The sequence below is a fragment of the Ornithorhynchus anatinus genome, chromosome 4, assembly GCF_004115215.2.
Source record: "Ornithorhynchus anatinus isolate Pmale09 chromosome 4, mOrnAna1.pri.v4, whole genome shotgun sequence".
Classification (NCBI taxonomy): Eukaryota; Metazoa; Chordata; class Mammalia; order Monotremata; family Ornithorhynchidae; genus Ornithorhynchus; species Ornithorhynchus anatinus.
Genome location: NC_041731.1, coordinates 33,753,986 through 33,778,818, shown reverse-complemented (window position 1 = coordinate 33,778,818; position 24,833 = coordinate 33,753,986). Strand labels below are relative to the sequence as shown.

At 50.1% G+C, this 24,833-nt stretch overlaps 1 protein-coding gene across 4 annotated transcripts in view; it reads right to left on the bottom strand.

Moving 5' to 3' along the window:
- Positions 1 to 24,833, bottom strand: part of USP20 (ubiquitin specific peptidase 20) — a 44,378-nt gene that overhangs the window by 18,171 nt on the left and 1,374 nt on the right. For 2 of the 4 annotated variants that reach the window (XM_029063163.1, XM_029063168.1), the window contains exons 2-11: positions 10,371 to 10,457; positions 9,465 to 9,561; positions 5,922 to 5,975; positions 5,280 to 5,342; positions 4,885 to 5,016; positions 3,939 to 4,035; positions 3,631 to 3,700; positions 2,958 to 3,071; positions 1,924 to 2,002; positions 67 to 505 (exon numbers count right to left, since the gene is read on the bottom strand). In XM_029063163.1, the coding sequence (XP_028918996.1) occupies positions 67 to 505; positions 1,924 to 2,002; positions 2,958 to 3,071; positions 3,631 to 3,700; positions 3,939 to 4,035; positions 4,885 to 5,016; positions 5,280 to 5,342; positions 5,922 to 5,975; positions 9,465 to 9,545 (1,129 nt within the window). In that variant the 5' untranslated portion in view covers positions 9,546 to 9,561; positions 10,371 to 10,457. Of the gene's footprint in view, positions 1 to 66; positions 506 to 1,923; positions 2,003 to 2,957; positions 3,072 to 3,630; positions 3,701 to 3,938; positions 4,036 to 4,884; positions 5,017 to 5,279; positions 5,343 to 5,921; positions 5,976 to 9,464; positions 9,562 to 10,370; positions 10,458 to 18,404; positions 18,423 to 24,833 lie in introns of those variants that run through there. The other 2 variants (XM_029063164.2, XM_029063169.1) reach the window with 2 other exon arrangements.

The following is a 24,833-nucleotide window of genomic DNA, read 5'->3' as shown; positions in this document are numbered from 1 at the left end:
CGGTCTTTTATCATCCAAAAGTCTCTCTCATCTCCCTCCCTCTCGAGGGGAGCCTTGGGTGCGCACCTGGTGTCCGGCACGGACTGGTGGAGCGTGGAGAGGGAAGGGCTTCGGCGGGCGGGCGGCGGTCATCGACGGCGGTCACGGAGGTATCGACATCGGCGTCCTCATCGACCTGCTCGGAGCTTGTTCGCCGGTGGCCCCAGGATAATTTCCTGTCCTTCATCCTCTCCTTCTCCGAGATCCCCCTACCCGCTTCATCCTGGATCAGCAGCTCGGTCTCCGCCAGCGTGGTGGTCACGCCCACCCCCCTGCTCTGCCCGTCCCCCTCCCCTCTGTCGCTGCTGGAGTCGCAGGAGAGGAATTCGTCCTCGGAGGGGCTCCGGTCTCCCTCCCGCTTCTCGTCTGTGTCGCTGGAGTCAGAGTCTCTCGTCTCGGCCACTACCGGCTCCTTTAGCTCTTCGTGGAGCTGGTCCATGAGGCAGCGGAGGAACTCCTGTGTGTCCTGAAAAGCCAAGGCAACCCCGGGTTAGCTAGGGCTCGCCCTCGGGGGCGAGAGCCGGAGGTGAAAGGAGCCGCGATGGGACAAACGGCATCCGAGTCGAACCGGAGAATGGCCGATTTCAATCGCTGCCAGGCTCAGAGGCGATCGAGGGGCTCGCTGGGCTGCGTCGACCATTGCTTTTCTCAGGGTCGTTAAGAGGACCTCTCTCTGATAAGCCCTCCCATGTGCATCGCCTCTGCTCTGAGATCGGTACCCGTAGAGCACTCGATAGTCACCCTACCTCCAGCCCCACAGCGCTTATGTTCACATCCTTCCCCTACCGGTAATTGATTTTAATGTCAGTCTCTCCCTTCTAAACTCTTAGTTCCCTTTGGGCAGGGAGTGCGTCTACCAACAACTCTATCGCACTCGACTCTCCCAAACGCTGAGCACGGTGCTCTGCACACAGGAAGCGCTCAAACCCACTGATCCATCGATCGGATAGCCATAGTTTATATGAACGGCGGTCTTCCCCTCAAGACTGTAAGCTCTTGGTAGGCAGGGAACATGTCTACCCACTCTGTTATACCGGATGCTCCCAAGCGCTGAGCGCAGTCCTCCATCTGCAGTAAGCGCTCAATAAATACCACTGATGGATAATCAGAAGTTGAGGACGATAACACCAACAGTATTCTGGTTGAAAAGATGAGTGGAGTTTGGGTTACTCAACTTTTTCTATCTTCATGTCATAAAAATCGCTCGTCTTCAGGACAAGCCCACTCCCTAGCCCACGTATAGAACTAAAAGCCTTCGCCCCCGGGGTCGCCATCTATAAATGATGGATTAAGAGCAGCTGGTGTGTTGGTTCCCTATGGAACTAACCAGGTTATGGCAGCTGAGAGGCTTCAAAAGGACTCGCGGCTTCCGAAAGCTCAAGTCCAACATGACCTGACACACAGAGAAGCAGCGTGGCCTTATGGGCAGAAGGAGAGAGCAGGGGCCTGGGTTCTAATCCCGGCTCGGCCACTTGTCTGCTGGGTGACCTTGGGCAAGTCACTTCAGTGGGACAGGAACTCTGTCTAGCCTGATGAACCTGTACCTACCCCAGAGCTTAGAACAGTCCCTGGCACGTAGTAATGGCGCTTAAAGAGTACCATTATAATTATTATTTTACTATTATTATTACCCAAAGGATCCAGGATCCCAGGAGGACACGATAAAGAGTTTGGGCAGTGTTGTCTCCCCAGTTAGCCGCTGAGCCAAACAGAGAACCCGTGACGGCTGAAATGTCAACACTACGTGGATGAAGGCCATCCTACGCTGCGACTTATGTTTGGAAAGGATTCGAGCAAGCTCTGCTCTGACAAGAAAAGAATCCCAGGGCATGAGGTGGGCTGGTTACAAATTCTGGCCTTCCACTTAGCAGCTCGATGGCCCACCTGCTGTGCATAACCTCGGAACATGGGGTTGACCAACTTGATTCCATGGGACAGACTGGTGGGAACCACGTAGCTTGGGCTGTTTAAAAATCAATAAGACACGTTAGTCATCAGCGTACAGCAAGAATGCAGCGTCCTCCCTCAGAACAAGGTAAGACCAGGGGAAACACCAACCCAGACGTAGACTATTCCCGGATTAGTCGGAAAGGATTAGGAAAAGATCAACTTCAGCCTTGAAAATGGATTTTTGGACCTGACCCGCTTGCCAGACCTTACCAGTCCCTCCCATGCCTATAAGAACCCCGGGTATCGATTCCCCTGCTGACTGTGAGCACCGGCAGGCCCAAAAAGTTCAGTTCCAGTGTGCCGTGGGGCACAGTTAAAATTGTTTGACGAATTTTTTCTTGAACAAAGCTTCTTTTTGTCTCTTGGGTCTTTGGGCTAGAACACTGGGAGGATCGGTACAGGCACGAGATCCCAGGTTTAATTAACCCTCCGTCTAGAAGCAGTGGCCTAGGAGAAAGAACACAGACCTGGGTTCCAATCCCGCTTGTGCCACTTAACTCCTGCGTGACTCTGGGGAAGTCACTTAACTTTGCTGCGCCTCAGTTTTCTCTTCCGTAAAACGGGGATAAGATACCTCTTCTCCCTCCCCGCTAGACTTGGAGCCTCATGTGAGTCAGAGATGTGGATCCACTCACGCGAGCATCAGTGCTCTCAGAAGTCAGCGAGCGGAATTTTTCATTTCTATCCTTTATCATTCGCACCCTCTAAGGGGCTAGATTCGCTTCCTTTTGTCGAGCTCCTTCCCACGTACTACGGGGAATCATTCGGCCCACTGAGGAAACTCCCAATCTCCCCCCAGAACTGCAGCCTGAGCCTGGGCGTTCGGTCAGCGAGCTGTCCAAGGAGGGCACTTAGTGGCCTGTCTTGCTCCGAGTCCGGACCTGGAGGGTAATCCTTGCTTCCACCTGCTCACCCTGCTAGGGTGTGTGGGGGGGGAGAGGGGGTGGAAAGGGAGGCGCTTCACTCACCGTTTCTTGTGCCAGACCTCAGAGACCAGCTTTTGGTAACTTTTACACAGTGCAGGTTTCTTGTCAGTGCGAACCAGCCCTCCGCATTCCAGGAAGAACTGAGTCAGGGGCGGGCTAGGGAGGAGAAGAAAAATGAAAGTTGCAGGTAGAGAGAGAAACCCTTCATATTGATCTCACAACTCCCGGAACAGGAAAAGCTGGAAACCCACAAGAGAAGCTCACTGGGGAAGATGTCTAAATTTCCCAACCAGAAACGCCTGGGGAAGGAAGTGCTCTAGGCCTCTCGGCCCTGTGATTCGGAATTAGTCACCCGCTGGGCAGGGGCTGGTTGGCCCCGGGATGACACACCTGCGAGTGAGGCGGGGAAGATGACGTTCCTGATACCCAAACACCTCACCCTCCCCATTAATGCCCTACTTTCCTTGAAAACATCTAAACGCAGAAGAAGCCCTAACCCATGATGATGACCTAAACATCACCTCCTGCCCAAAGCCAGGAGCGTTCCATCCCCTGGATGACCCCGGGCCTCATTTCTTCCCAGGCCTGTTCCCCAGGACGGCTTCCAAACACTGAGGGCCCTCCTCCCGGCCCTGACGCGAGAACTTGCTCCCGTTTCCCGGGGGACACTCCCTCCGACTTTCACCTCATCCTCCAAACCGGCCCGACTGCCTACCAGTTGGAGAGTGCCTGGAGGGCGGCATTCATGTAGCAGGAGTTCCCCAGATTTTTCATCCCAGTGAGGCCTAGGGAAGCAGCAAAGGAAAGAGAAGGCAGTGAGCGCTCCAAGACGGCCTTCAGAATGGACGCGTTTTGTAGACGGTCTGATCGGGAAAGGCTCAGACATATTTCTATTCAAGCTCGGCTTGGTCGCCCCACAGAAAGCACACGGGGAGGTACTCGGGACGGTTGAAGCTGCAGGTCCACGGAGAGAGGAACCAGAGTAGCTAATCCACGCAGATTCTGGGGGGAGGGCGGAATTACCTCGAGGTTTTAGATCATCATCCTCAGATTCGGACTCCCCTTCATCAGCCACTGCGATGGGGACTGCCTTCAGAGGGTGAGAAGGTAATGGAGAACCCTGAAACGGAGACCCAGGATTGACCCAGACCCAATTTCATCCGCGGCACGGAACCAAAGGAGAAAGCTTCAGAGACACGTGCCCGGAACCCGTATGCTACACTTCACGCGGCCACACAATCACTGCACGTTGATTCCGGCCTGGAATCGCACCCGGGAGCAGTGGAGGAATACACCAGAGCTCACCGTGAGCAGGGAATGTGTCTACCAACTCTGCCGTATTGTACTCTCTCAACCGTTTAGGACAGTGCTCTGCACGCGGTAAGCGCTTAATAAGTAGGATTGATTACTTTGCCTAAGAGCATAGTGTTCCTAAGACACTCACTTCCAAAAGGCTCGGAGAACATTAAAACCGTGTAACCGAAAAGGAAATTGAGACCCAAAGAGGGGAAATAGCGTGGTCGGAGTCACCTAGCAAGTTGGTGGCGAAGCCTAGAATAGAACTCATCTGGGAGAAGCAGCGTGGCCTAGTGGGAACGGTGTGGGGCCGGGAGTCGGAGGACCTGGGTTCTAATCCCGGCTCTGCCACTTGCCTGCTGGGTGGCCTTGGGAAAGTCACTTAACTCCTCTGTGCCCGTTTCCTCATTGGCCAAATGGGGATTCGACACCTTTTCTCTTTCCCCCTTAGACTGTGACCCCTCCCTTGAGACAGGGACTGTGTCAACCTAATTAACTTGTATCTTCCCCAGAGATTGACACATAATAAGAGCTTAACAAATACCATAATTCTTCTTCTTCTTATTATTCTAATTCCCAGTGCAGTGCCCTCCCCAACTATCTCAGCAGGCGCAAGTCAAGTCGCTTTAGGCTGAACTGTCCAAGAGAGTCACAAGAGATAATCCAGACCCACCTGCTCCGAGAATTTGGACGGAGGGGCTGGTGGATACGCCGCCAGCCTCTGGTCCAGGAAAACTTCCTTCTCGCAGGCATAGCACCACACCCGGAAGGTGGTCAGGTTCACTGTCAGGTTGTGCTTTTTGGCCTAGAGGTTAGAATCAAAGGAGAGATATTTTACCGCACTAAGAAAGGGTCCAACAGGCCTCCGGCTCGGAGGACATCCACGTCGAGGTCTTCTGTAAACTCGGTCTGGGGGAGTGGGGAAGAGCGTGCCTTAGAGCTCCGTAGCCACAGTTAAAAACAAAAACAAAGAAAAAAAAACCCCTATCAGGTCTGTTTACTGTGAAACTACCTTCCTTCCTCTGTCCCTCCATCTCCCAGTTAAAGCAACCCCAGGGGATGACTCACCTGTGCGTGAAGGGTGCTGTGATCGGCGAAGGATTCCCCACACCCAACATAAGGACAGCCAACCTACAAAGTACAGACAGGAAACAGGCTAAAGTCAGGAACTGGAGGCGGAGGAGGGGGCAGCCAAGATTATGATCCAAATGAACCCAACTCTGACCCCGTCTAAGGCGGCAAAAACATCCAGGTTTGAGCCCCTCATCCCCGAGGAGTCCTCTGTGCCCCCGAGAGGGACGGTCAGCTTTCAATTTTGCCTTTCCGGCTGCCAAGGGACTGTAGATCCGAACGGCAATGAGGCGGGAGGCGGGCAGGAAGCGGTTGGTGTCACCCTCTGGTATTCAGTGATCTGATGAGTGGTGTGGTCACTAATGGGGCAGAGAGGAGCCTCAAGGCTTCCATTTCTTCTAAATGAGCCACAGACGAAAACAACCTCGCAGCACCCGGCCTCCGTTCCTTTTCATTCAGCGCCCTCTGGCTTTATTTCCTCAGATCTCCATTTTAGGATACGATCCCTCGTTTCCTTCAGGGCCCCGGATTTTAGCGGCCCGACCGGCAAATGCCACCACCCTGACCGGCAACCCACGGGGCTCGATGAACTGGAACAAAAAGCACATGCCCCCGGTCCCCGGAGGGATCCTTCTTTACCTGAAGACAGGCCCAGAGATTCGGTCCTCCTGCTCCACATGACTGGCAAGTCCCCTTGGTAAATAGAGAAAGAAAATGAAAAAAAGAAATCACTCTGTGTGAGCAGAAGGGATCCGGAATTTCCGAGTTCAAAATGGACAATCATCCTTGAGCTAAATGGAGTCGTTCAACCATTGGAGAGGGACAGAGTTGCTCTAATGTCAGAAGTTGGAGTTGGTTCTCCATCCATCCGATCGGGCACTCCACCAAGTTGTGGGTCTTCTCGAGTTCATACCCTGGATCTACGTCCCGGGACAGGGATCCGCAAACAGGCGCTAGTATAGGGTGAACGGGCAGTTGCCCTGGGCACTGTCCAGAAAGGAATACAGAGCCTGAATGAGCCTCCGACTGTCTTTCCCAGCCTTGCTCTATTCCTAAAAATAGCGGCGTGACAACAGTATGTTTGCCCCGCCTCCAGCTCCCGGAAAAGGGATGGGCTTAATCAATCTATCCATGGCATGTATTGAGCGTTTACTGTGTGTAGAGCACTGTCCTAAGCGCTTGAGAGACTACAACAGAGTCGGTAGACAAGTTCCCTGCCTACCGGGAGTTAGGGATATGCATACAAGTGCTGTGGGGCTGAGGCTGAATATCAAGTAAGCAGCGTGGCCTAGTGAAAGAAGTATGGGCCTGGGAGTCAGAGATTCTGAGCTCGTGGTCTTAGTCCCCGTTTTACAGATGAGGTAATTTAGGCACAGAGAAGTTAAGTTAGAGTAGCGGCGTGGCTCAGTGGAAAAAGCCCGGGCTTGGGAGTCAGAGATCGTGGGTTCGAATCCCGGCTCCACCACTTGTCAGCTGGGTGACTGTGGGCAAGTCACTTCACTTCTCTGGGTCTCAGTTCCCTCATCCGTAAAATGGGGATGAAGGCTGTGAGCCTCACATGGGACAACCTGATGACCCTGTATCTACCCGAGCGCTTAGAACAATGCTCTGCACATAGTAAGCGCTTAACAAATACCAACCTTATGAAGTGAAGTTAAGGGTCACACAGCAGACAAGTGGTGGAGCTGGGATTAGACCCAGGTTCGTCTGACTTCGAGGCCTGAGATCTATCCACTAGGCCTTGCTGCTCCTGAAAGCAACTGTGGAATTGCGGGGAGGGAGGAAGAAAGGGCCTGGACAAATGAACCTGCCCACATTTCTCCCTTCGATCTTGAGTGGAGGAGGGCGTCTGACGCTCCCAGGAAAGTACGTGGGGACAACTGCCCAAAGTGGGTGTCCCACACGCCGAAATCCTCTACGCCACTTCCGTAACTCACCGGATGTGGACTGTCCTCAGGGTCACCCGAAAGCCTCTTCCAATGGTAGCTTTGGAACGCTCAGATCTCATCCTGATTCCCTCATGCCCCCAGATGGGAAGATCTCCCTATCTGTTTTTCCATTTCAACAACCTGGGGTTCCTCTATTCAAAGAGAGAAGCAGCACGGCCTAGTGGATAGAGCATGGGTCTAGGAGTCAGAAGGACCTGGGTTCTAATCCCAGTTCTGCCACTTGTCTGTAGTGTGACCTGGGGCGAGTCACTTAAATTCTCTGGGCCTAAATCACCTCATCCGTACAACGGGGATTAAGGCTGTGAGCCCCACATGGGACCTGGACTGTATCCAAGCTGATTACCTTGGATCTACATGCCTGGCACATACTAATCGCTTAAATACCAAAAAAAAAAAAGAGGAGCCATTTATGTCTTCAAGGATGAAATCTGGGTTCTTCATCAAATTGGGGAGTGGCCGCGAAACAGCTCTTTATACGTCCATTGGTTTGATCAGCTGAGGTCAGCAGAGGTTATCGAGAGAAGCCACCAATTGATAAACTAGCTCTTCAGCCTAGAGAGCGGAGCCTCAGCTAAGGAAAGACAGCTGTTTCATCTGCGTAGAATGATACCGTCCGAGACAGTTGCTAAGATGCCAAGCTCCAGTGGGACAGCAAGTTCCCTCAAAGTGCCGAATGTTTTGGCTAGAACTGTTTGCAAGGCCCATTGATTCTCTCCCTTAGAATATCCATTCAGTAAGAAAAAGTTTCATTACACAGACATCCCTCTCAGGAGCTCAGCGCTGATGTTACTAAAATGACGAGCAAAATGTTTCTTGGAGCTACACAGGATCTAGGTTCATTCATTCAATCGGATTTCCTGAGCGCTTACTGGGGCACAGCACTGAGCTAAGTACTTGGGAGAGCACAATATAACAATAAATGGACACATTTCCCGCATACAGTCTGGAGGGTCCCACGAGCTTGCAGTCTAGAGGGTCTCGCCGTACCCACTTTGGACAAGAAAAATCTCAGGTAGAGGGAGAATGAAGTGACTCTTCCAAGGTCACATAAAAAGGGCAGAGGCCAATACTGGAACCAGGAACCCAAATCTACAGGAGTGGACTCGACCCCCCCCTTTCCTCTTCTCACCCTGTTCTTTGTTCTTCCCCCCTCCCAGCCCCACAGCACTTATGTACATATCCGTAATTTATTTGTATTAATGTCTCTCCCCCTCTAGGCTGTAGCTCACCGTGGGCAGGGAACGTGTCCATTTATCGTGGTACTGTACTCTCCCAATCGCTTAGTACAGTGCTCTGCACCCAGTAAGCGTTCAATAAATATGACTGAAATACCTCCCCGTATCTCAGTCAATGACAGATCGCTCCGCAATGCAGGCCACTCTAGATTCCACCTTGTAAAGATAAACAGCTTTAGTCACGGAACGCAGACTCATTTAATAAATACAGAAAAGTTAAAAACAACAAAAAAACCCCACCTCGGTCTTAAATCCCGAGATAAAGGTTTGTAACAGGCACACAAAACAAAGAACTAAAATCCACCAATGCTGATTAAAGGGTCTCTTGCCAAAACCACTCTTAGGAGTATATAAAAGCTTATTCTGCTTTCAGTTAACTCCTCTACACCTAGGTTCTCACCTCAGCCAGCTTCCCTCGCTCACATTCCTCCGGCTGTTTCCACTAGGCCCTAAAATCTCCATCCCTCACTGCCTTTTTTCACGGCTCGTTCCCTCTCTCTGCAGGGGAAAAATTTCATCACCTGCCTTTTCCACAGGCAGCCATCGCTAAGGGATGGGATAAGGTATTATAGCAATGTAATTAAAAAAAAAAACCCTGATGATTTGATAACGCAGTAATGGGCCAACGAATCAAAATACGGTCTGATACTTCCATCTGCTGTAAATTTCATTTGCAACTCAAAAATCCAAATAGGGTGCTTAGCTGAAGCACCACAATGCTAATGGACTAAGAGCATTAGCCAGAAGCAAAATGTCAGATAGCTCCCGATTATGGCGGGTTCTTCTCTTCTTTCAGAATATATCACCAGAAAAAACCAGCTTTCCAACAGAATGTCGATACCCCATTTACACATTAGGTTGAAGAAGGGCTGGGCCAGATGGCTGATTCCAGGGGCATCGGCGGGCCTGGATTTTCAACTCTTCCGCTGATGCAAGCAATCACTGCATTCTAGGAGCAAAGCCAACACAAACATACACCCGGACACAGGACATCTTACCTTGGATTTGAGGAGTAAGTCCTCTTTGGTGACCTCACCTATGGAATCGAGGTGAGGGCAGAGGTCTCTAGAGTCTCCCATTCTTAGCTGGATTCACCTGAAAGGAGAGGATACACATCTTTTTGCTACTTTTCTAGAATTGAGCCAGATCTCCCACTTGCGACTGCCCCTTGGAAGTGGGACAGGAGAGGAGCAGGGAGACCCAATCTACGATTTTATGGTATTTGTTAAGTGCTTAATATGTGCCAGGCACCGCACTAAGCACTGGGGTAGATACAAGATAATCACATTAGACACACTCCCTGTCTCACAGCCTTAACCCTGATTTTACAGATGAAGTAATTGAGAGACGGAGCAGTTCAGTGACTTGCCCAAGGTCACGCTGCAGACAAGTGGCGGAGCTGGGAGCCTCTGACTCCCAGGCCAGCGCTCTTTCCACGAGGCCTCACCGCTTCTCTACGCTGCTGATTTTGAGAAATTCGGATTTGAATCTGCCTCATAAAATGAATGTTTATCATGTGTTCTACATTTCCACAGCATGGGCTTCTGAGCCCTTTCCTCAAAATAAACTGTTCAAAACAATTAAATGGTCAGCGGTAAAAGCAGCTCGTTCAGCCTCAGTATTCGAACTCATTCCCTCCCTCTGAGTATTACCAGGAGGATCAGAAATATCTTTGAGAACAGCTACAGGTGCGGAAGAAGCCGACCAGATAGGAGCAGTTTAACAGGTAAGAATTCAGTGTAACAAGCTCTTCTAAAGCGATTCATAAAATGCGTTAGTAATAATAATCATGATGATGGTATTTGTTAAGCATTTACTATGTGCCAAACACTATTCTAAGTTAAGCCCTGTCGTCCTTCACATCTAAAGTAAATGCTGTTGACGAGGCGGCTCTGACACCTTACCTTGGTATACAGTGTCCACACATTGCACACGTCCTTCTCGGAGGGTTCAGCGTTTGAGGTTTGTTGAGCAAGATTTTACCATGGAGCCTAAAGGGGGGGAAAGCACAAATACTATCTCATTCTGTTCTTTTGGATCCACCTTAGAAAAAGCTGAAAGCTTTTGCAAGCCAGTTCTCTCTTTAAAGAAAACAGAGAGGATCTCCTCTCTGCCAGTCACCAAGACTGACCCCTTCTCAGATATTTATAAAACTCACGCATCACGTGTCCCTGAACTGATGAGCAGTCATAAAAATCCTATTAGGCTGCATTAAAAACAAAATCCATTCGGCCCTCTCCTCCTCTGATTTCCAGAATCACCTTCCACTATTTGGTGTGGGGAACGGGCTCGCCACCAGCATTTCCCCAGAGCTGCATTATCTCATTCTTTGCAAATCAATCCATCAGTGAATGGTATTCGAGTGCTTCCGGTGGGCCGAACGCTGTGCTAAGCGCTTGGGAGAATACAACAGAGTCGGCAGTCACGTTCCCTGCCGGCAACGGGCTTACGGTCTCTTTTCAAAGGAGAGGCCCGGAGTGCTACAAGGGACGCGTCTGTTTTTGCTGCCGACGTAAGGGGCCTAGCGCAATCGCGTTAAGCCTTTGGGCATCTGGTTTAACTCTGCTACTCTCTTACTCCGTCTTCCTGGCCAGCATGTCTGGAGAAGATGCGCCGACTATCCCCCAGGCGATCCAGGTCGAGCGTTTGTGTTCAGGGGACGTTAAGCTGGTTGTGCGCAGGAAATGTGTCTACCAACTCTGATATATTGCACTCTAGCAAGCGCGTAGTACGGCGCTCTGCACACAGTAAGCCCTCAATAAATACAATTGATTGATCTATTGCCAATCTCCCAGTCTCTGCGAATGTCGGTCTACTACAGCTTAGTTTCCACCCCTCTAAATCTTAGTGGCTCATGAGTGCAGATATACTTGATCCCATTTCCACCTTCCTGTGGCATCTAATTACACACTAGAAATCATTCATTTATAATTAATGTCTGTCTCCCCTTCTAGACTTAAGGTTACTGTGGACGGGGAACACGTCTGCCAACTCTGTTGTACTGCACTCTCCCAAATGCTGAGTACAGTGCTCCGCACACAGGAAGCACTCAATAAGTACCACTGATGATGATGATAAAAAAGGAAAACCATTTTAAGTGGATCTGTGCGTCACGTGATAACGATCAGCATCGAGGTTCCACACTCCAGATCTTTCCCCTTGCCAGGCCGGGGTTTTTTGTTCAGAGCCTTTAGCGCAAAAAGACCTACAGTCGTGCATGTCTTTACAACTGATGTGGATAGCAAAACCCTAGAGCCGCCAGTACTATTGTGAGAAGAAACCTTACCTGGAAGAAATAAGTCAGTCAACATAAATCATTTCGGGTTCAAATGAAACAAATATCAAAATAGTAACAGCCGCTCTGAGCTGCTTTACCTTCTCCCAGTAGATTGGTTTCTAAAACCTGACGTGAATCGTCCGTCTCCACACGCTGCCAAAAATCAGTGGAATTTACTGAGTGCTCACTTTGTGCAAAGCATCGTACTAAGCACTTGGGAGAGCACAACAGAGCCGGTATTTCCTGCCCACAGTTAGGCTTACGGTCAAATGTTAAAAACACAACAGCACCTTAAACTCTAAAAATTCCTGACTTTCTATTATTCCTTAAGTATGCCTACATTTAATTAACATTCTCACTATCACCCTCAATTTACGCTGAAGCAGAGAAGCAACTGAGTTTAATAAACTGCTCCATAGGAGAACTAGATACATTTTCCTTCAATTGCTTACAGATGAATACTTAATTGAGATTTAAAAATTTCCACTAATGATAATAAATAGCCCAATAATGTCCTAGAACATTACTGGTAACACTGTACCATTCCCTAAATGATTTCATTGACATTTTCCATATTCTTCCCTTTTGCATTTAAGATGCCTGGTGTCCTAGAGGACCAAGAAGAGAAAACAGAATATTTTTAAGGTAGCACAACAAAAAAGAAAGTCAGCATGCAGAAGGAAACTAATCTAGGCAGTGTTTTAGGTATCCTGGATGCTTGACAGTCGGTAAATTTTACAGCACTGATTCTTTAAAAAACAGAACATTTTAATCGGTCCCCGAACAACCAAACACAGAATTTTTGGAGTCTATCCGGAAGCACGAGCAGTTCAAATACTGGCACTTAATTTTAATATTTTTTTCCATAATGCCATATACTTCTTAACTCTCTCAGAGTTCTTTAAAAGAAACACACTACTATTAAAACGAAGATAAATAAAAGCTGTACTACCAGCTCTTTGCTGTAATGTGGATAAACCAAAGAGAAGGAGTATAACCTAGTGGAAAGAACACATGACTGGGAGTCAGAGGACCTGGGTTCTAATCCCACCTCTGACACTTGTCTGCTGTATGCCCTTGGGCGAGACACTTAACTTGTGCCTCGGTTACCTCATCTGTAAAATGGGAATAAGACTGTGAGCCCTAAGTGGGACAGGGATTGTGTCCAACCTGATTGTCTTGAATCTACGCCGGCGCTAACTAAAGTGCCTGGTGCCTGGTAAGTGCTTAAATATCATAAAATAATAGTAATAATAATTCTGGTACTTGTTAGGTGCTTACTATGTGTCAGACACTGTACTAAGTGCTGGGGTGGATACAAGCAAATTGGGTTGGACAAAGTCTCTATCTCAAGTGGGGCTCACAGTCTCAACCCCATTTTACAGATGAGGTACCTGAGGCACAGGGAAGTTTAAATGACTTGCCCAAGGTCACACAGCAGACAAGAGGTAGAGCCAGGATTAGAACCCATGACCTTCTGATTCCCAGGTCCGTGCTCGATCCACTACGGCATGCTGCTTCCCATAAAAAAAAAACCTTCCACGTTGTCAAGACACATTTGTATTCAGTGGAGAAAAACCAGCTTATGCTTTTAACTCTAAATATGGATGGACTTTCTATCTAATAAAATTATTCATTATTTTAAGGGAAATCAACCAAAATCCTTAGTGCGCCTCTTCCTTTCAAAGGCATCCATTTGAACTGAAATCGGGTTCATTCGACAATAACCTCTTACTTCAGATACGGTTTCTTCTATTGACTTTAGACTTGCTCAGCAGACTCTATTGAAAGACACTATTTCTGCAAGTCAAAATGACACTGGGATATTCACTCTGACCTACTAAGAAATGATTCTTTTAGTAAGGTACTCTTGCTCAACTACTGAAATCTGTTTCTCCCATCAAAACAAGATTTTTCCTTTCGGTACAAGGCATATAATTGTCTACCAAAACGTCGGTGACTATGCTCCACGTGAAGAAATGCAACCAGAGCTCAAAAAAACACGACAGAGACCCACGAGGGCCTTGGGGAGCACTTGCCGCAAGTCGACAAACAACATAAGGAGGGTTAAACAGGTACTTAAATTGTTACTGAATTATTGTATCCTTCCGTCTTTCTGATTGAATAGAAATTGAATTGGCTTAGGTGCTCGAATCCTAAGTGAAACTGTTTTTAAAATCTTGGTTGGGGCAACAGGATATATTGACAACTGCTGTTTGCCACTTTCACATCACAGAGAAACTTCTTATCATTGGTTTTAAGGCACCCGATCAGCTCTATCCCTCCTACTACAGCGGAACCCGCACACTTGGCTCCTCTTACGCCAACCTACCTCGTTCTCATCTTAACGCAACACGAATCCCTCGCCCACATCCTCCCTCCGGACAGGCCCTCCGTCCTCCTTCGTATCCGACGTGCAACCGACTCCTCTCCCCACCTTCAAAGCCCTCCTAAAATCACATCTCCTCCAAGAAGCCTTCTGCATCCCCTCCTCATTCAATTCACTCAATGGTATTTATTGAGCGCTTACTGCGTGCAGAGCACTGTACTAGGCGCTCGGGCAGTACAATTCAGCAAAGAATAGAGACAATTCCTGCCTACGACGGGCTCACAGTCTAGAAAGGGGGGAGACAGACCTCAAAACAAACAAACAGGCATCAGTAGCATCATTATAAACGGAATTATAGCTATAGATACACATCGTTAATAAAATAAATAGAATTAGAATTATAAAGATGTACATATATACACACACAAGTGCTGTTGGGTCGGGTGGGGGGGGGGGGGTCCACAAAGGGATCTGTACCCTTGAAGCACTTGACGTTCTCCTCAAATCCAGCCCGACGACAATTTCCTACCTAGTCTTACACTGCCGTTGTCCCTCTACGTACTGTATTTTATCATCTCCCCCTCTGGACTGTGTGTTCCTTGAGGGCTGGGATCGTGTCTACCAACTCTCTCTGCATACGACACTCAGTGGATTCTGTGGATGGAAGTCAATTTGCCACTTTCAAAAAGGTTTTTTCTATTTTTAACATTTCCGACAAATTTCTGTGATCCTTCACTGTAAGACCATTTGGAGAAATACTGCCAGGCCAGAGCTGGAACCAAAACCTGGCTCTCAGAATCCCATGTTCTTTCCATTAGGCTACATCGCCTCTCTCACTAGATTGTAAACTCTTTGTGGGCAGGGAGCTTGTCTCTCAACTGTACCGTTCGCTCCCAAGCGCTCAGCACAGTGCTCAGCACCCAATAAGTGGTCAATAAATACCACTGACTGATCGACCATTTTAACCGTTGAATATTTGTCGATCTAGGTCACCTACCTTGTTATAAACAACTCGAGTACAGGGCCTAGTACCTAGTTTAGTCCACCCCAAACAGCAGGCTCTCAATAAACACTGATAATGATGATTAATAGAAGAAAGAGATAATGCAAATAACACGGTCTTGATGTTTTATCTTCTTTCCCAATAGACCGTAAGCCCGTCGTTGGGCAGGGGCTGTCTCGATCTGTTGCCGAATTGTACATTCCAAGCGCTTAGTAAAGTGCTCTGCACGTAGTAAACGCTCAATAAATACGATTGAATGAAAAGCAGCGTGGCTCAGTGGAAAGAGCCCGGGCTTCGGAGTCAGAGGTCATGGGTTCGACTCCCGGCTCTGCCCCTTGTCAGCTGTGTGACTGTGGGCGAGTCACTTCACTTCTCTGTGCCTCAGTTCCCTCATCTGTAAAATGGGGATTAACTGTGAGCCTCACGTGGGGCAACCTGATGACCCTGTATCTCCCCCAGCGCTTAGAACAGTGCTCTGCACATAGTAAGCGCTTAACAAATACCAACGTTATTAAAGCGTAACTGTGAAGGAAAGCAATGTCCACCCTATTATCTAAACCTTATCACCCTCATTCCACTCCATCGCTCCCCTCCTCTGGAGATCTAATCCATTCTCAGGTTCCGGGCAATCTCCGCATTTCAATATGTGCAGGAAAAAAATGTTTTTAAAAAACACACGAGCCCGCCTCGATTTAAATTACCACCGATGTTTCCCTGAAATGAGAGCTGAAGGATCACCCTACCCCGAACCAGTACGTTTAGACGCAGTATACGCGCAGGCTAGACACTGAGCTTTCGGAGTTGAATGATCCCTCCCTCAGGGATCGCCAGTCTACCCCGAGAACAACTCAAAACGGACAGGACAGCGCGGACGGTATAAACGGAGATTATTTCCCGGCTGCCATTTTAAGGTCCTGGCATCAAGCCACCCCAGGAGCAGCTGAGAATGGGCAGCCTGTTGCCAAGGCTGCCCGTGCGTTATTCTTCATTTTTCCAGCAGCTTTTGCTGCATCATCCTCTTCTTCCCACAGGCTTAAAGCCTCTGTGATCCCAGGAACAGCTCCTTCCCCCTGGAAGTGGTTTCTGGGAAAGCGGGAACAATAACAGGGGTTCATAATAATAAGGAATTACGTTATCTGTTAAGCGCTGTGCTCCGGGCGTCGGGGTGGATACGAGCCAGTCGGGTCGGGCCCAGTCCCCGTCCCCCCATGGGGCTCACGGTCTTAATCCCCATTTTGCAGATGAGGTAACTGAGGCACAGGGAAGTGACTCGCCCAAGGCCACACAGCGGACGAGTGGCGGAGATGGGATCAGAACCCATGACCTTGACTCCCAGGTCCGTGCTCCATCCACTGTGCCATGATTTATGTCTTTTCATGGACCTCAACTCAGTGGATACAAGGACGGGTTAATGGTCTTTTAGATTGTGAGCCCGACTTTTATTAATAATAATAATAATAATAATAATAATGTTGGTATTTGTTAAGCGCTTACTACGCGCTGAGCTCCTTTCTAAGCGCTGGGGGAGATACAGGGTCATCAGATGGTCCCACGTGGGGCTCGCATTTTTTAATCACCATTTTTACAGATGACTTTTAAACTGTGAGCCCGTTGTAGGGCAGGGATCTTCTCTATCTGTTGCCGAACTGTACACTGCAAGCGCTCGGTACGGTGCTCTGCACACAGTAAGCGCTCAATAAATACAACCGAATGGTCAGTACAAGGATGAGGACCACCTCACAGACCAGAAGCCACACAAGGGCTCTTCACAGCCCTTCTAGGGAACCCACCGCTCTGGAGACAGGAATCTCAACCTTGACTCCGAGTTCTAATCCCGGCTCCTCCACTTGTGACCTTGGAGAAGCAGCAGGCCCAGTGGATAGAGCCCGGGTCCGGGTGTCAGAAGGTCATGGGTTCCAATCCCGGTTCTGCCACTTGTCTGCTGTGTGACCTCGGGCAAGTCACTTCACTTCTCTGGGCCTCAGTTACCTCATCTGTAAAATGGGGATCATAGTAAGCGCTTAAAAAATACCATCATTATTATTATTGGGCAAGTCACTTCCCTCCTCTGGGCCTCAGTTCCCTCGCCTGTAAAGTGGGGATTAACTCTGACAGCCTCCTAGGGGACAGGGACTGTGTCCAACCTGATGGGAAGCAGCGTGGCTCAGTGGAAAGAGCCGGGGCTTGGGAGTCGGGGGTCATGGGTTCGAATCCCAGCTCTGCCGCTCGTCGGCTGGGTGACCGTGGGCAAGTCATTTCACTTCTCTGTGCCTCAGTGACCTCATCTGTAAAATGGGGATGAAGACTGTGAGCCTCACGTGGGACAACCTGATTCCCCTGTAACTCCCCCAGCGCACAGAACAGCGCTCTGCACACAGTAAGCGCTTAACGAATACCAACATCATTATTATCACCTTGTATCTACCCCCAGCACTTAATACAGTGCCTGGCACATAGCAACGCTTACTAAACACCATTAAAAAGAAAAAAAAAAAGCCACAACGACACAGGAATCAACCATTCGGTCGTATTTATTGAGCGCTTACGGTGTGCAGAGCACTGTCCGAGCACTTGGGAGAGTCCAACAGAGCGATAAATAGGCGCATTCCCCGAAACTGCCACTTCTTTCCCATCTCCCCACACGCTCTCCTTCCTCCAAACCTTCCTCACCCTCAAAATCCCCCCGCATTAAGGCGAGCCCGGGGGCCCGGTCTCGTTCATTCAGTAGTATTTGTCGACGTGCAGAGCACCGTACCGAGCGCTTGGTTCCCCTCCCCTCATCCGCAGCTCCGAGCAGCCAACGGTCTGCGTCGCCGTCGTCCCCCCGCAAAGAAATCTTTCCTACCGCCCCTCCGCCCCCAGGCTCTGCCCTCCGCCTGAGTTCTGCCCCCTCCGCCTTAGGTCTTCTCTCCCCACATCCACAAATCTCCTCCCCGTGAAATCTCACCGTGAAATCTCTCCCGGCCTCGACGGGCCTAGGCCGGGCCCCGGGGTCCGGTCCCCCCTAGCGCGGCCCGGCCTCCCTCTGGGCCCGACAGACGGAGGGAGGGGAGAAGATGGGGTGTCGGGGGGAGAAGGCCTCCCTCGGCGGCCTGGTCGAGGATGCTGCGGCTCCACAAGGGGAGGAAGAAGAGGAGGAGGGGCAGGGAGGGGGGGCTCGGCCCGGGCCACGTCGGCCTCGGGGTCGGGGGGTCAAACCGGGGCGGACGGCGTACCCTACCCCCAAAAGGGACATGCCCAGCTGGGAGCTCGGCCTCCTGGCATCTCCTGGACTCGGTCTTCCTGCTGGCCTTTCATTCATTCATTCATAGTATTTATTGAGCACTTACTATGTGCAGAGCACTGGACGAAGCGCTTGGAACGGACAAGTCGGCAACAGATAGAGACGGTCCCTGCCCTTCGACGGGCTCACGGTCTAATGGGGGGGGGGGGGGGGGAGACGGAGGGACGAGAACAATAACAATAAACAGAATCAGGGGGAAGAACACCTCGTTAAGACAATAGCAAATAAATAGAATCAAGGTGACGTACATCTCATTAACAAAATAAATAGGGCGATGAAGATATATACAATCGAGCGGAGGAGTACGGTGCTGAGGGGGTGGGACGGGAGAGGGGGAGGAGCAGAGGGAAAGGGGGGAGAAGAGGGTTTAGCTGCGGAGAGGTGGGGGGGGGCCTTAATAATAATAATAATAATAATAATAATAATAATAATGTTGGTATCCGTTAAGCGCTTACGATGTGCCGAGCACTGTTCTAAGCGCTGGGGGAGACACAGGGGAATCAGGTTGGCCCACGTGGGGCTCACGGTCTTCATCCCCATTTTACAGATGAGGTCACCGAGGCACCGAGAAGTTAAGTGGCTCGCCCAAAGTCACACAGCTGACAAGTGGCCGAGCCGGGATCCGAACCCATGACCTCCGACTCCAAAGCCCGTGCCCTTTTCCGCTGAGCCGAGCTGCTTCGTTCAATCCAGTCGTATCTACTGAGCGCTCACTGGGTGCAGAGCGCTGGACTGAGCGCTTGAGAGAGTAGAGGATGGGCCTGGGAGCCGGAGGGTGAGGGGTTTGAATCCCGGCTCCGCTCCTTGCCTGCCGTGTGGCCTCGCATCTCTGGGCCACCACATCGGCAAAATGGGGAGCGAGACTACGAGCCTCACTTAGGACAGGGGCTGGGTCCAACCGGATCCGCTTGTATCCGCCCCGGTGCCGAGCGTAGCGCCCGGCACCTAGTAAGCGCTTCACCAATACGGTAATTATTATGACCGAGGGCTGGGGAGAGGACAGTACGGCGAGGAACGGACACATTCCCGGCCCGCAACGAGCTTACAGTCTCGATGGGGGAGACAGACATGAATAGAAACAAACATTAATGCCGTGGGGCCGGGAGGGGCGGGGAAAAGAGCAAGTCAGGGCAAAAAGCAGAAGGGAGTGGGAGAAGAGGAAAGGGGGGTTTAATCAGGGAAGGCGTCTTGGAGGAGATGTGTCTTCGATAAGGCTTCGAAGGAGGAGAGAGTAACCCTACACTCACATGCTCACACTCAGGATGATAATAATAGTAACGTTGGTATCTGTTAAGCGCTTACTAGGTGCCGAGCACTGTTCTAAGCGCTGGGGGAGATGGAGGGTCATCAGGTGGTCCCCCGTGAGGCTCACGGTCTTCATCCCCATCTGACAGAGGAGGTCACCGAGGCCCAGGGAAGTGAGGTGACTCGCCCACGGTCACACAGCTGACAGGTGGCAGCGCCGGCATTCGAACCCATGACCTCTGACTCCAAAGCCCAGGCTCTTTCCCCGGCGCCTCTCCCAACGAGAGGATACCCTGCAGGGCACAACACGAGTTCAGCAGTCCTTCGGATCTGGCTCTCAGCCTCTGAGGACCGCGGAGATTTCTAAGATTCGGCCCTGCCCCGCGTCCTCGGCGGCTTCTCGGTCGACTTCCCGTCTTAGACGCCCGCCGCCCGAAAGCGGCGTTCTAACCCGGATCTTTCTGCCGATTCGCCTTGAGGTCACCAGAGCGACAAGACGAGTGTGGCACCGTGGGCGGGTAACGCCGAAACGCCGGCAGAGGTCGGGGGACGTGTCTCGGAAGCATTTCCCCGAGGCTTTTAGCTGCTTTATTTCGCGGGCGGCGAAGGCGCGATCAATTAGCGGAGTTCCTCCCTCCGGTAGCTGGATCCGCGGCCTGCACGTTAACCCGGACGAGGCCTTCCCGATCCGAGGCAACGGGCCAGATCCGGCTTATTTTAGCAGTTCTCTTGGCACAGAAAAATCTTAGCATCTGACCGTTCCTCAGAAGGGCCGGGGCCGGGGCCGGGGGCAAGTAAACGGCCCACGCTCTCACTAGCTTCGGAGATGCTCGGCTGGGACGGATCCCTCCACCAACAGGCCACCCCCAACTGTCGGATTCGCTAGGCAGTCGTCACGGTGGATCGGAGCCCGGGCTTCGGAGCCAGAGGTCATGGGTTCGACTCCCGCCTCTGCCACCTGTCAGCCGGGTGACGACTGTGGGCAGGTCACTTCTCTGGGCCTCGGTGACCTCATCGGTAAAACGGGGGTTAACGGGGAGCCTCACGTGGGACCACCCGATTCCCCTGTATAATAATAATGTTGGTATTTGTTAAGCGCTTACTGTGCGCAGAGCACCGTTCTGAGCACCGGGGGAGATACGGGGCAATGGGGTCGCCCCACGTGAGGCTCACAGTCTTAATCCCCATTTCACAGATGAGGTCACCGAGGCGCAGAGAAGTGAAGTCTTGTCTGTCCGCCTCCCCCGATTAGACCGTAAGCCCGTCGAACGGCAGGGGCTGTCTCTGTTGCCGACTTTGTTCATTCCAAGCGCTTAGTACAGTGCTCTGCACATAGTAAGCGCTCAATAAATACTATTGAATGAATGAATGAAGTGACCTGCCCACAGTCACTCAGCTGACAAGCGGCGGAGCCGGGATTCGAACCCGTGACCTCTGACTCCCCAAGCCCGGGCTCTTTCCGCTGGGCCAGGCTGCTTCTCTGTATCTCCCCCAGCGCTTAGAACAGTGCTCCGCACATAGTGAGCGCTTAACAAATACCAACATTATCATTATTCGTCAGCTAGTGAGCCTCGTGGTTAGGAAAAACGCAGGGTTACCAGCGTCCCCTCGAACGGGCATCCCCGAGCTCCCCATGCCACATCTAGCAAAGAAGAGTAAAAAGGGGCAGAACCCCTTATTCTCCCCCTTTTTACCCGTTCACGCCCCCAAATCTTCACCCATCGCGACCCTTCTCCTGGAAAACGGTTCCAGGGCCAAACCCGAGACTGTAGGTCGCCCTCCTGAAAACGATTTGAAGAGCACGGGAGGGAGAGGCTGGAAAACGATACACATTTCCAATAAAAAACTATCCGTTTCTCCATAAACCATGAGGCGCGTCTAAAATACCACCAATCAAATCACGATAAATAAGGATACATTTAGTCCGTTCCGTTACGATTGGGGAGAAAATGAAAATAATAAATTCCGAGAAGAAAGGCTGATGAAACTGCAAAATACTCAACGGTTGTTCTGTCCCAGCGTACATATTTCTCAGACCCTGAAACTGCCGAAATTTACCAAAAATAAAAAATCTAAAGAGTCCTAATGCGAGAGAGGGGTGGAATTATTCTCACTATAGAGATAACGTAATCCATGCGTAGAGAAGGTAAGTAACTTCCTCAAGATCACCCAGCAAACCAAGGACAGAACTTTTGACTTTTCCTTCCCCATCTCATGTCCCATCTACTTGGCTCTATTTCCAAAAATATTATTTTGCTTGAAAGTTCGGGAAGCGTCCACGTAATCTAGACCGTGAGCCCGTCGCTGGGCAGGGGTTATCTCTATCTGTTGCCGACTCGTCCTTTCCAAGCGCTTAGTCCAGTGCTCTGCACACAGCAAGCGCTCAATAAATACGATCGAACGATCGGGAAGAGGAGTTTCAGGGTAGGGAGCTAGAATTTAATTTTTTTTCAGGAAAAAAAAAAACGGCTCTAGGCTCCATAGGCTTCAGGAGATGCAGTTTTCCGTATAATTTTTAAAAATTAACGTATTTCCTTTTTGCGGCACATTTTGAGAACGGTCCATGTGGGCAGGGGGTGTCACTGTTTAGTGTTGAAGGGAACTTCCCCCAGCGCCTCGCACAGCACCCTGCGCACAATAAACGCTCTGCACACCATTAAGCGTTCAATAAATACGACCGAATAAATGAATAATCGGGAAGAGGAGTTTTAGGGTAGGAAGCCAGAAGTGCATTTTTTTCAGAAAAACATGGCCCTGGGGTCCCTCGGCTTTAGAAAACACATTTTTCGATATAATGTAAAAAATCGAATGTATTTTTTGATCCTTACTGGGGTACATTTTGAGAACGGTCAATGTGCACAGGGGATGTCACTGTTTATCGTTGTAGGGTACTTTCCCAAGAGCCAAGCACAGTGCTCTGCACGCAGTGAAGCGCTCAATAAATACGACTGAATGAATGATCAGGAAGAGCAGTTGGAGGGTAGGAAGGTAGAATGTATTTATTTTAAAGAGGAAAAATGGCTCTAGGGTCCCTAGGCTATAGAAAATACATTTTTCAATATAACGTGAAAAAGCTAACGTATTTTTTATCCTTAATGCGGCACATTTTGAGAACGGTCAGTGTGGGCAGGGGATGTCACCGTTTCAGTGTTGAAGGGAACTTTCCCAAGCGCCCAGCACAGTGCTCTGCGCACGATTAAGCGCTCAATAAATACGATTCAATGAGTGAATAACCAGGAAGAGGAGTTTTAGGGTAGGAAGCTAGAATTTAATTTTTCTTTTAAGAAAGAAAGGTTCTAGGGTCCCTAGGCTTTAGAAAAGACATTTTTTCAATATAATGTAAAAAATCTAATGTATTTCCTTAATGCGGCACATTTTGAGAACGGTCAACGTGGGCAGGGAATGTCACTCTTTCACGTTGAAGGGGACTTTCCCAAGCGCCTAGCACAGCGCTCGGCACACAGTCAAGCGCTCAATAAATACGACCGAATGAATAACCAGGAAGAGGAGTTTCAGGGTAGGAAGCTGGAATTTAATTTTTTCTAGAGAAAAAAAATTGCTCTGGGGTCCCTAGGCTTTAGAAAAGACATTTTTCAATATAATGTCAAAAATCGAATGTATTTTTTCTTCCCTTAATGCGGCACGTTTTGAGCACGGTCAGTGTGGGCGGGGGATGTCACCGTTCTACCGTTGAAGGGAACTTGCCCAAGCGCCCGGCACAGTGCTCTGCGCACAAGTAAGCGCTCGATAAATACAACTGAATGAGTGAATAACCAGGAAGAGGAGTTTTAGGGTAGGAAGCTAGAATTTAATTTTTCTTTTAAGAAAAAAATGGCTCTAGGGTCCCTAGGCTTTAGAAAAGATATTTTTCAATATAATGTAAAATATCTAATGTATTTGTTCCCCTCGACGAGCCCGTCGATGGGCAGGGACGGTCTCTATCTGTTGCCGAATGGTCCATTCCAAGCGCTCAGTCCAGCGCTCTGCACGTAGTAAGCGCTCAGTAAATACTATTGAATGAATGTCAGCGTTTAGTGTTGAAGGCGACTTTCCCAAGGGCCCTGCAGGTACTCAACGTTCAGCACAGGCCTCTGCGCCCCATTAAGGGCTGAACAAATACGACTGAATGGATTTAAATACCCGAGAGAGGGGCGGGAACGGTGGCTGGGGCAAGGAGGGGAAACGGATGTCATTCCTTCATTCTTATTTATTGAGCGCTTACTATAATAATCATGTTGGTAGAGACAGTCCCTGCCCTTTGACGGGCTTACGGTTTCATCTTTTCTGTGTCCTGCCCCGTTGGTAATAATAATAATAACGTTGGTATCTGTTAAGCGCTTACTCTGTGCAGAGCACTGTTCTAAGCGCTGGGGGAGACACGGGGGACTCAGGGGGTCCCACGGGAGGCTCCCAGTCTTCATCCCCATTTTCCAGATGAGGGAACTGAGGCCCAGAGAATAATAATAACAATAATGTTGGCATTTGTTAAGCGCTTCCTATGTGCAGAGCGCTGTTCTAAGCGCTGGGGGAGAGACAGGGGCATCAGGGGGTCCCACGTGAGGCTCACAGGCTTCAACCCCATTTTACAGAAGAGGTCACTGAGGCCCAAATAATAATAATAATAATGATGATGTTGGTATTTGTTAAGCACTTACTATGTGCCAAGCACTGTTCTAAGCGCTGGGGGAAATACAGGGGACCCACGGGAGGCTCCCAGTCTTCATCCCCATTTGACAGATGAGGGAACGGAGGCCCAGAGAAGAATAATAATAATAATAATGATGGCATTTGTTAAGCGCTTACTGGGTGCAGAGCACCGTTCTAAGCGCCGGGGGAGACACAGGGGAATCAGGTTGGCCCACGTGGGGCTCACAGGCTTCATCCCCCTTTTAATAATGTTGGGATCTGGTAAGCGCTTACTCTGTGCCGAGCACTGTTCTAAGCGCCGGGGGAGACACAGGTGGAATCAGGTGGTCCCACGTGGGGCTCCCAGTCTTCAGCCCCATTTTCCAGACGAGGTCCCTGAGGCCCAGAGAATAGTAATGATAATGATGGCATTTGTTAAGCGCCTACTCTGTGCCGAGCACTGTTCTAAGCGCCGGGAGAGACACAGGGTGATCAGGCGGCCCCACGGGAGGCTCCCACTTAATCCCCATTTTCCAGATGAGGTGACTGAGGCCCAGAGAAGTGAAGCGACTTGCCCCCCCCCGCCCCCCCAGCTGCCGGGGGG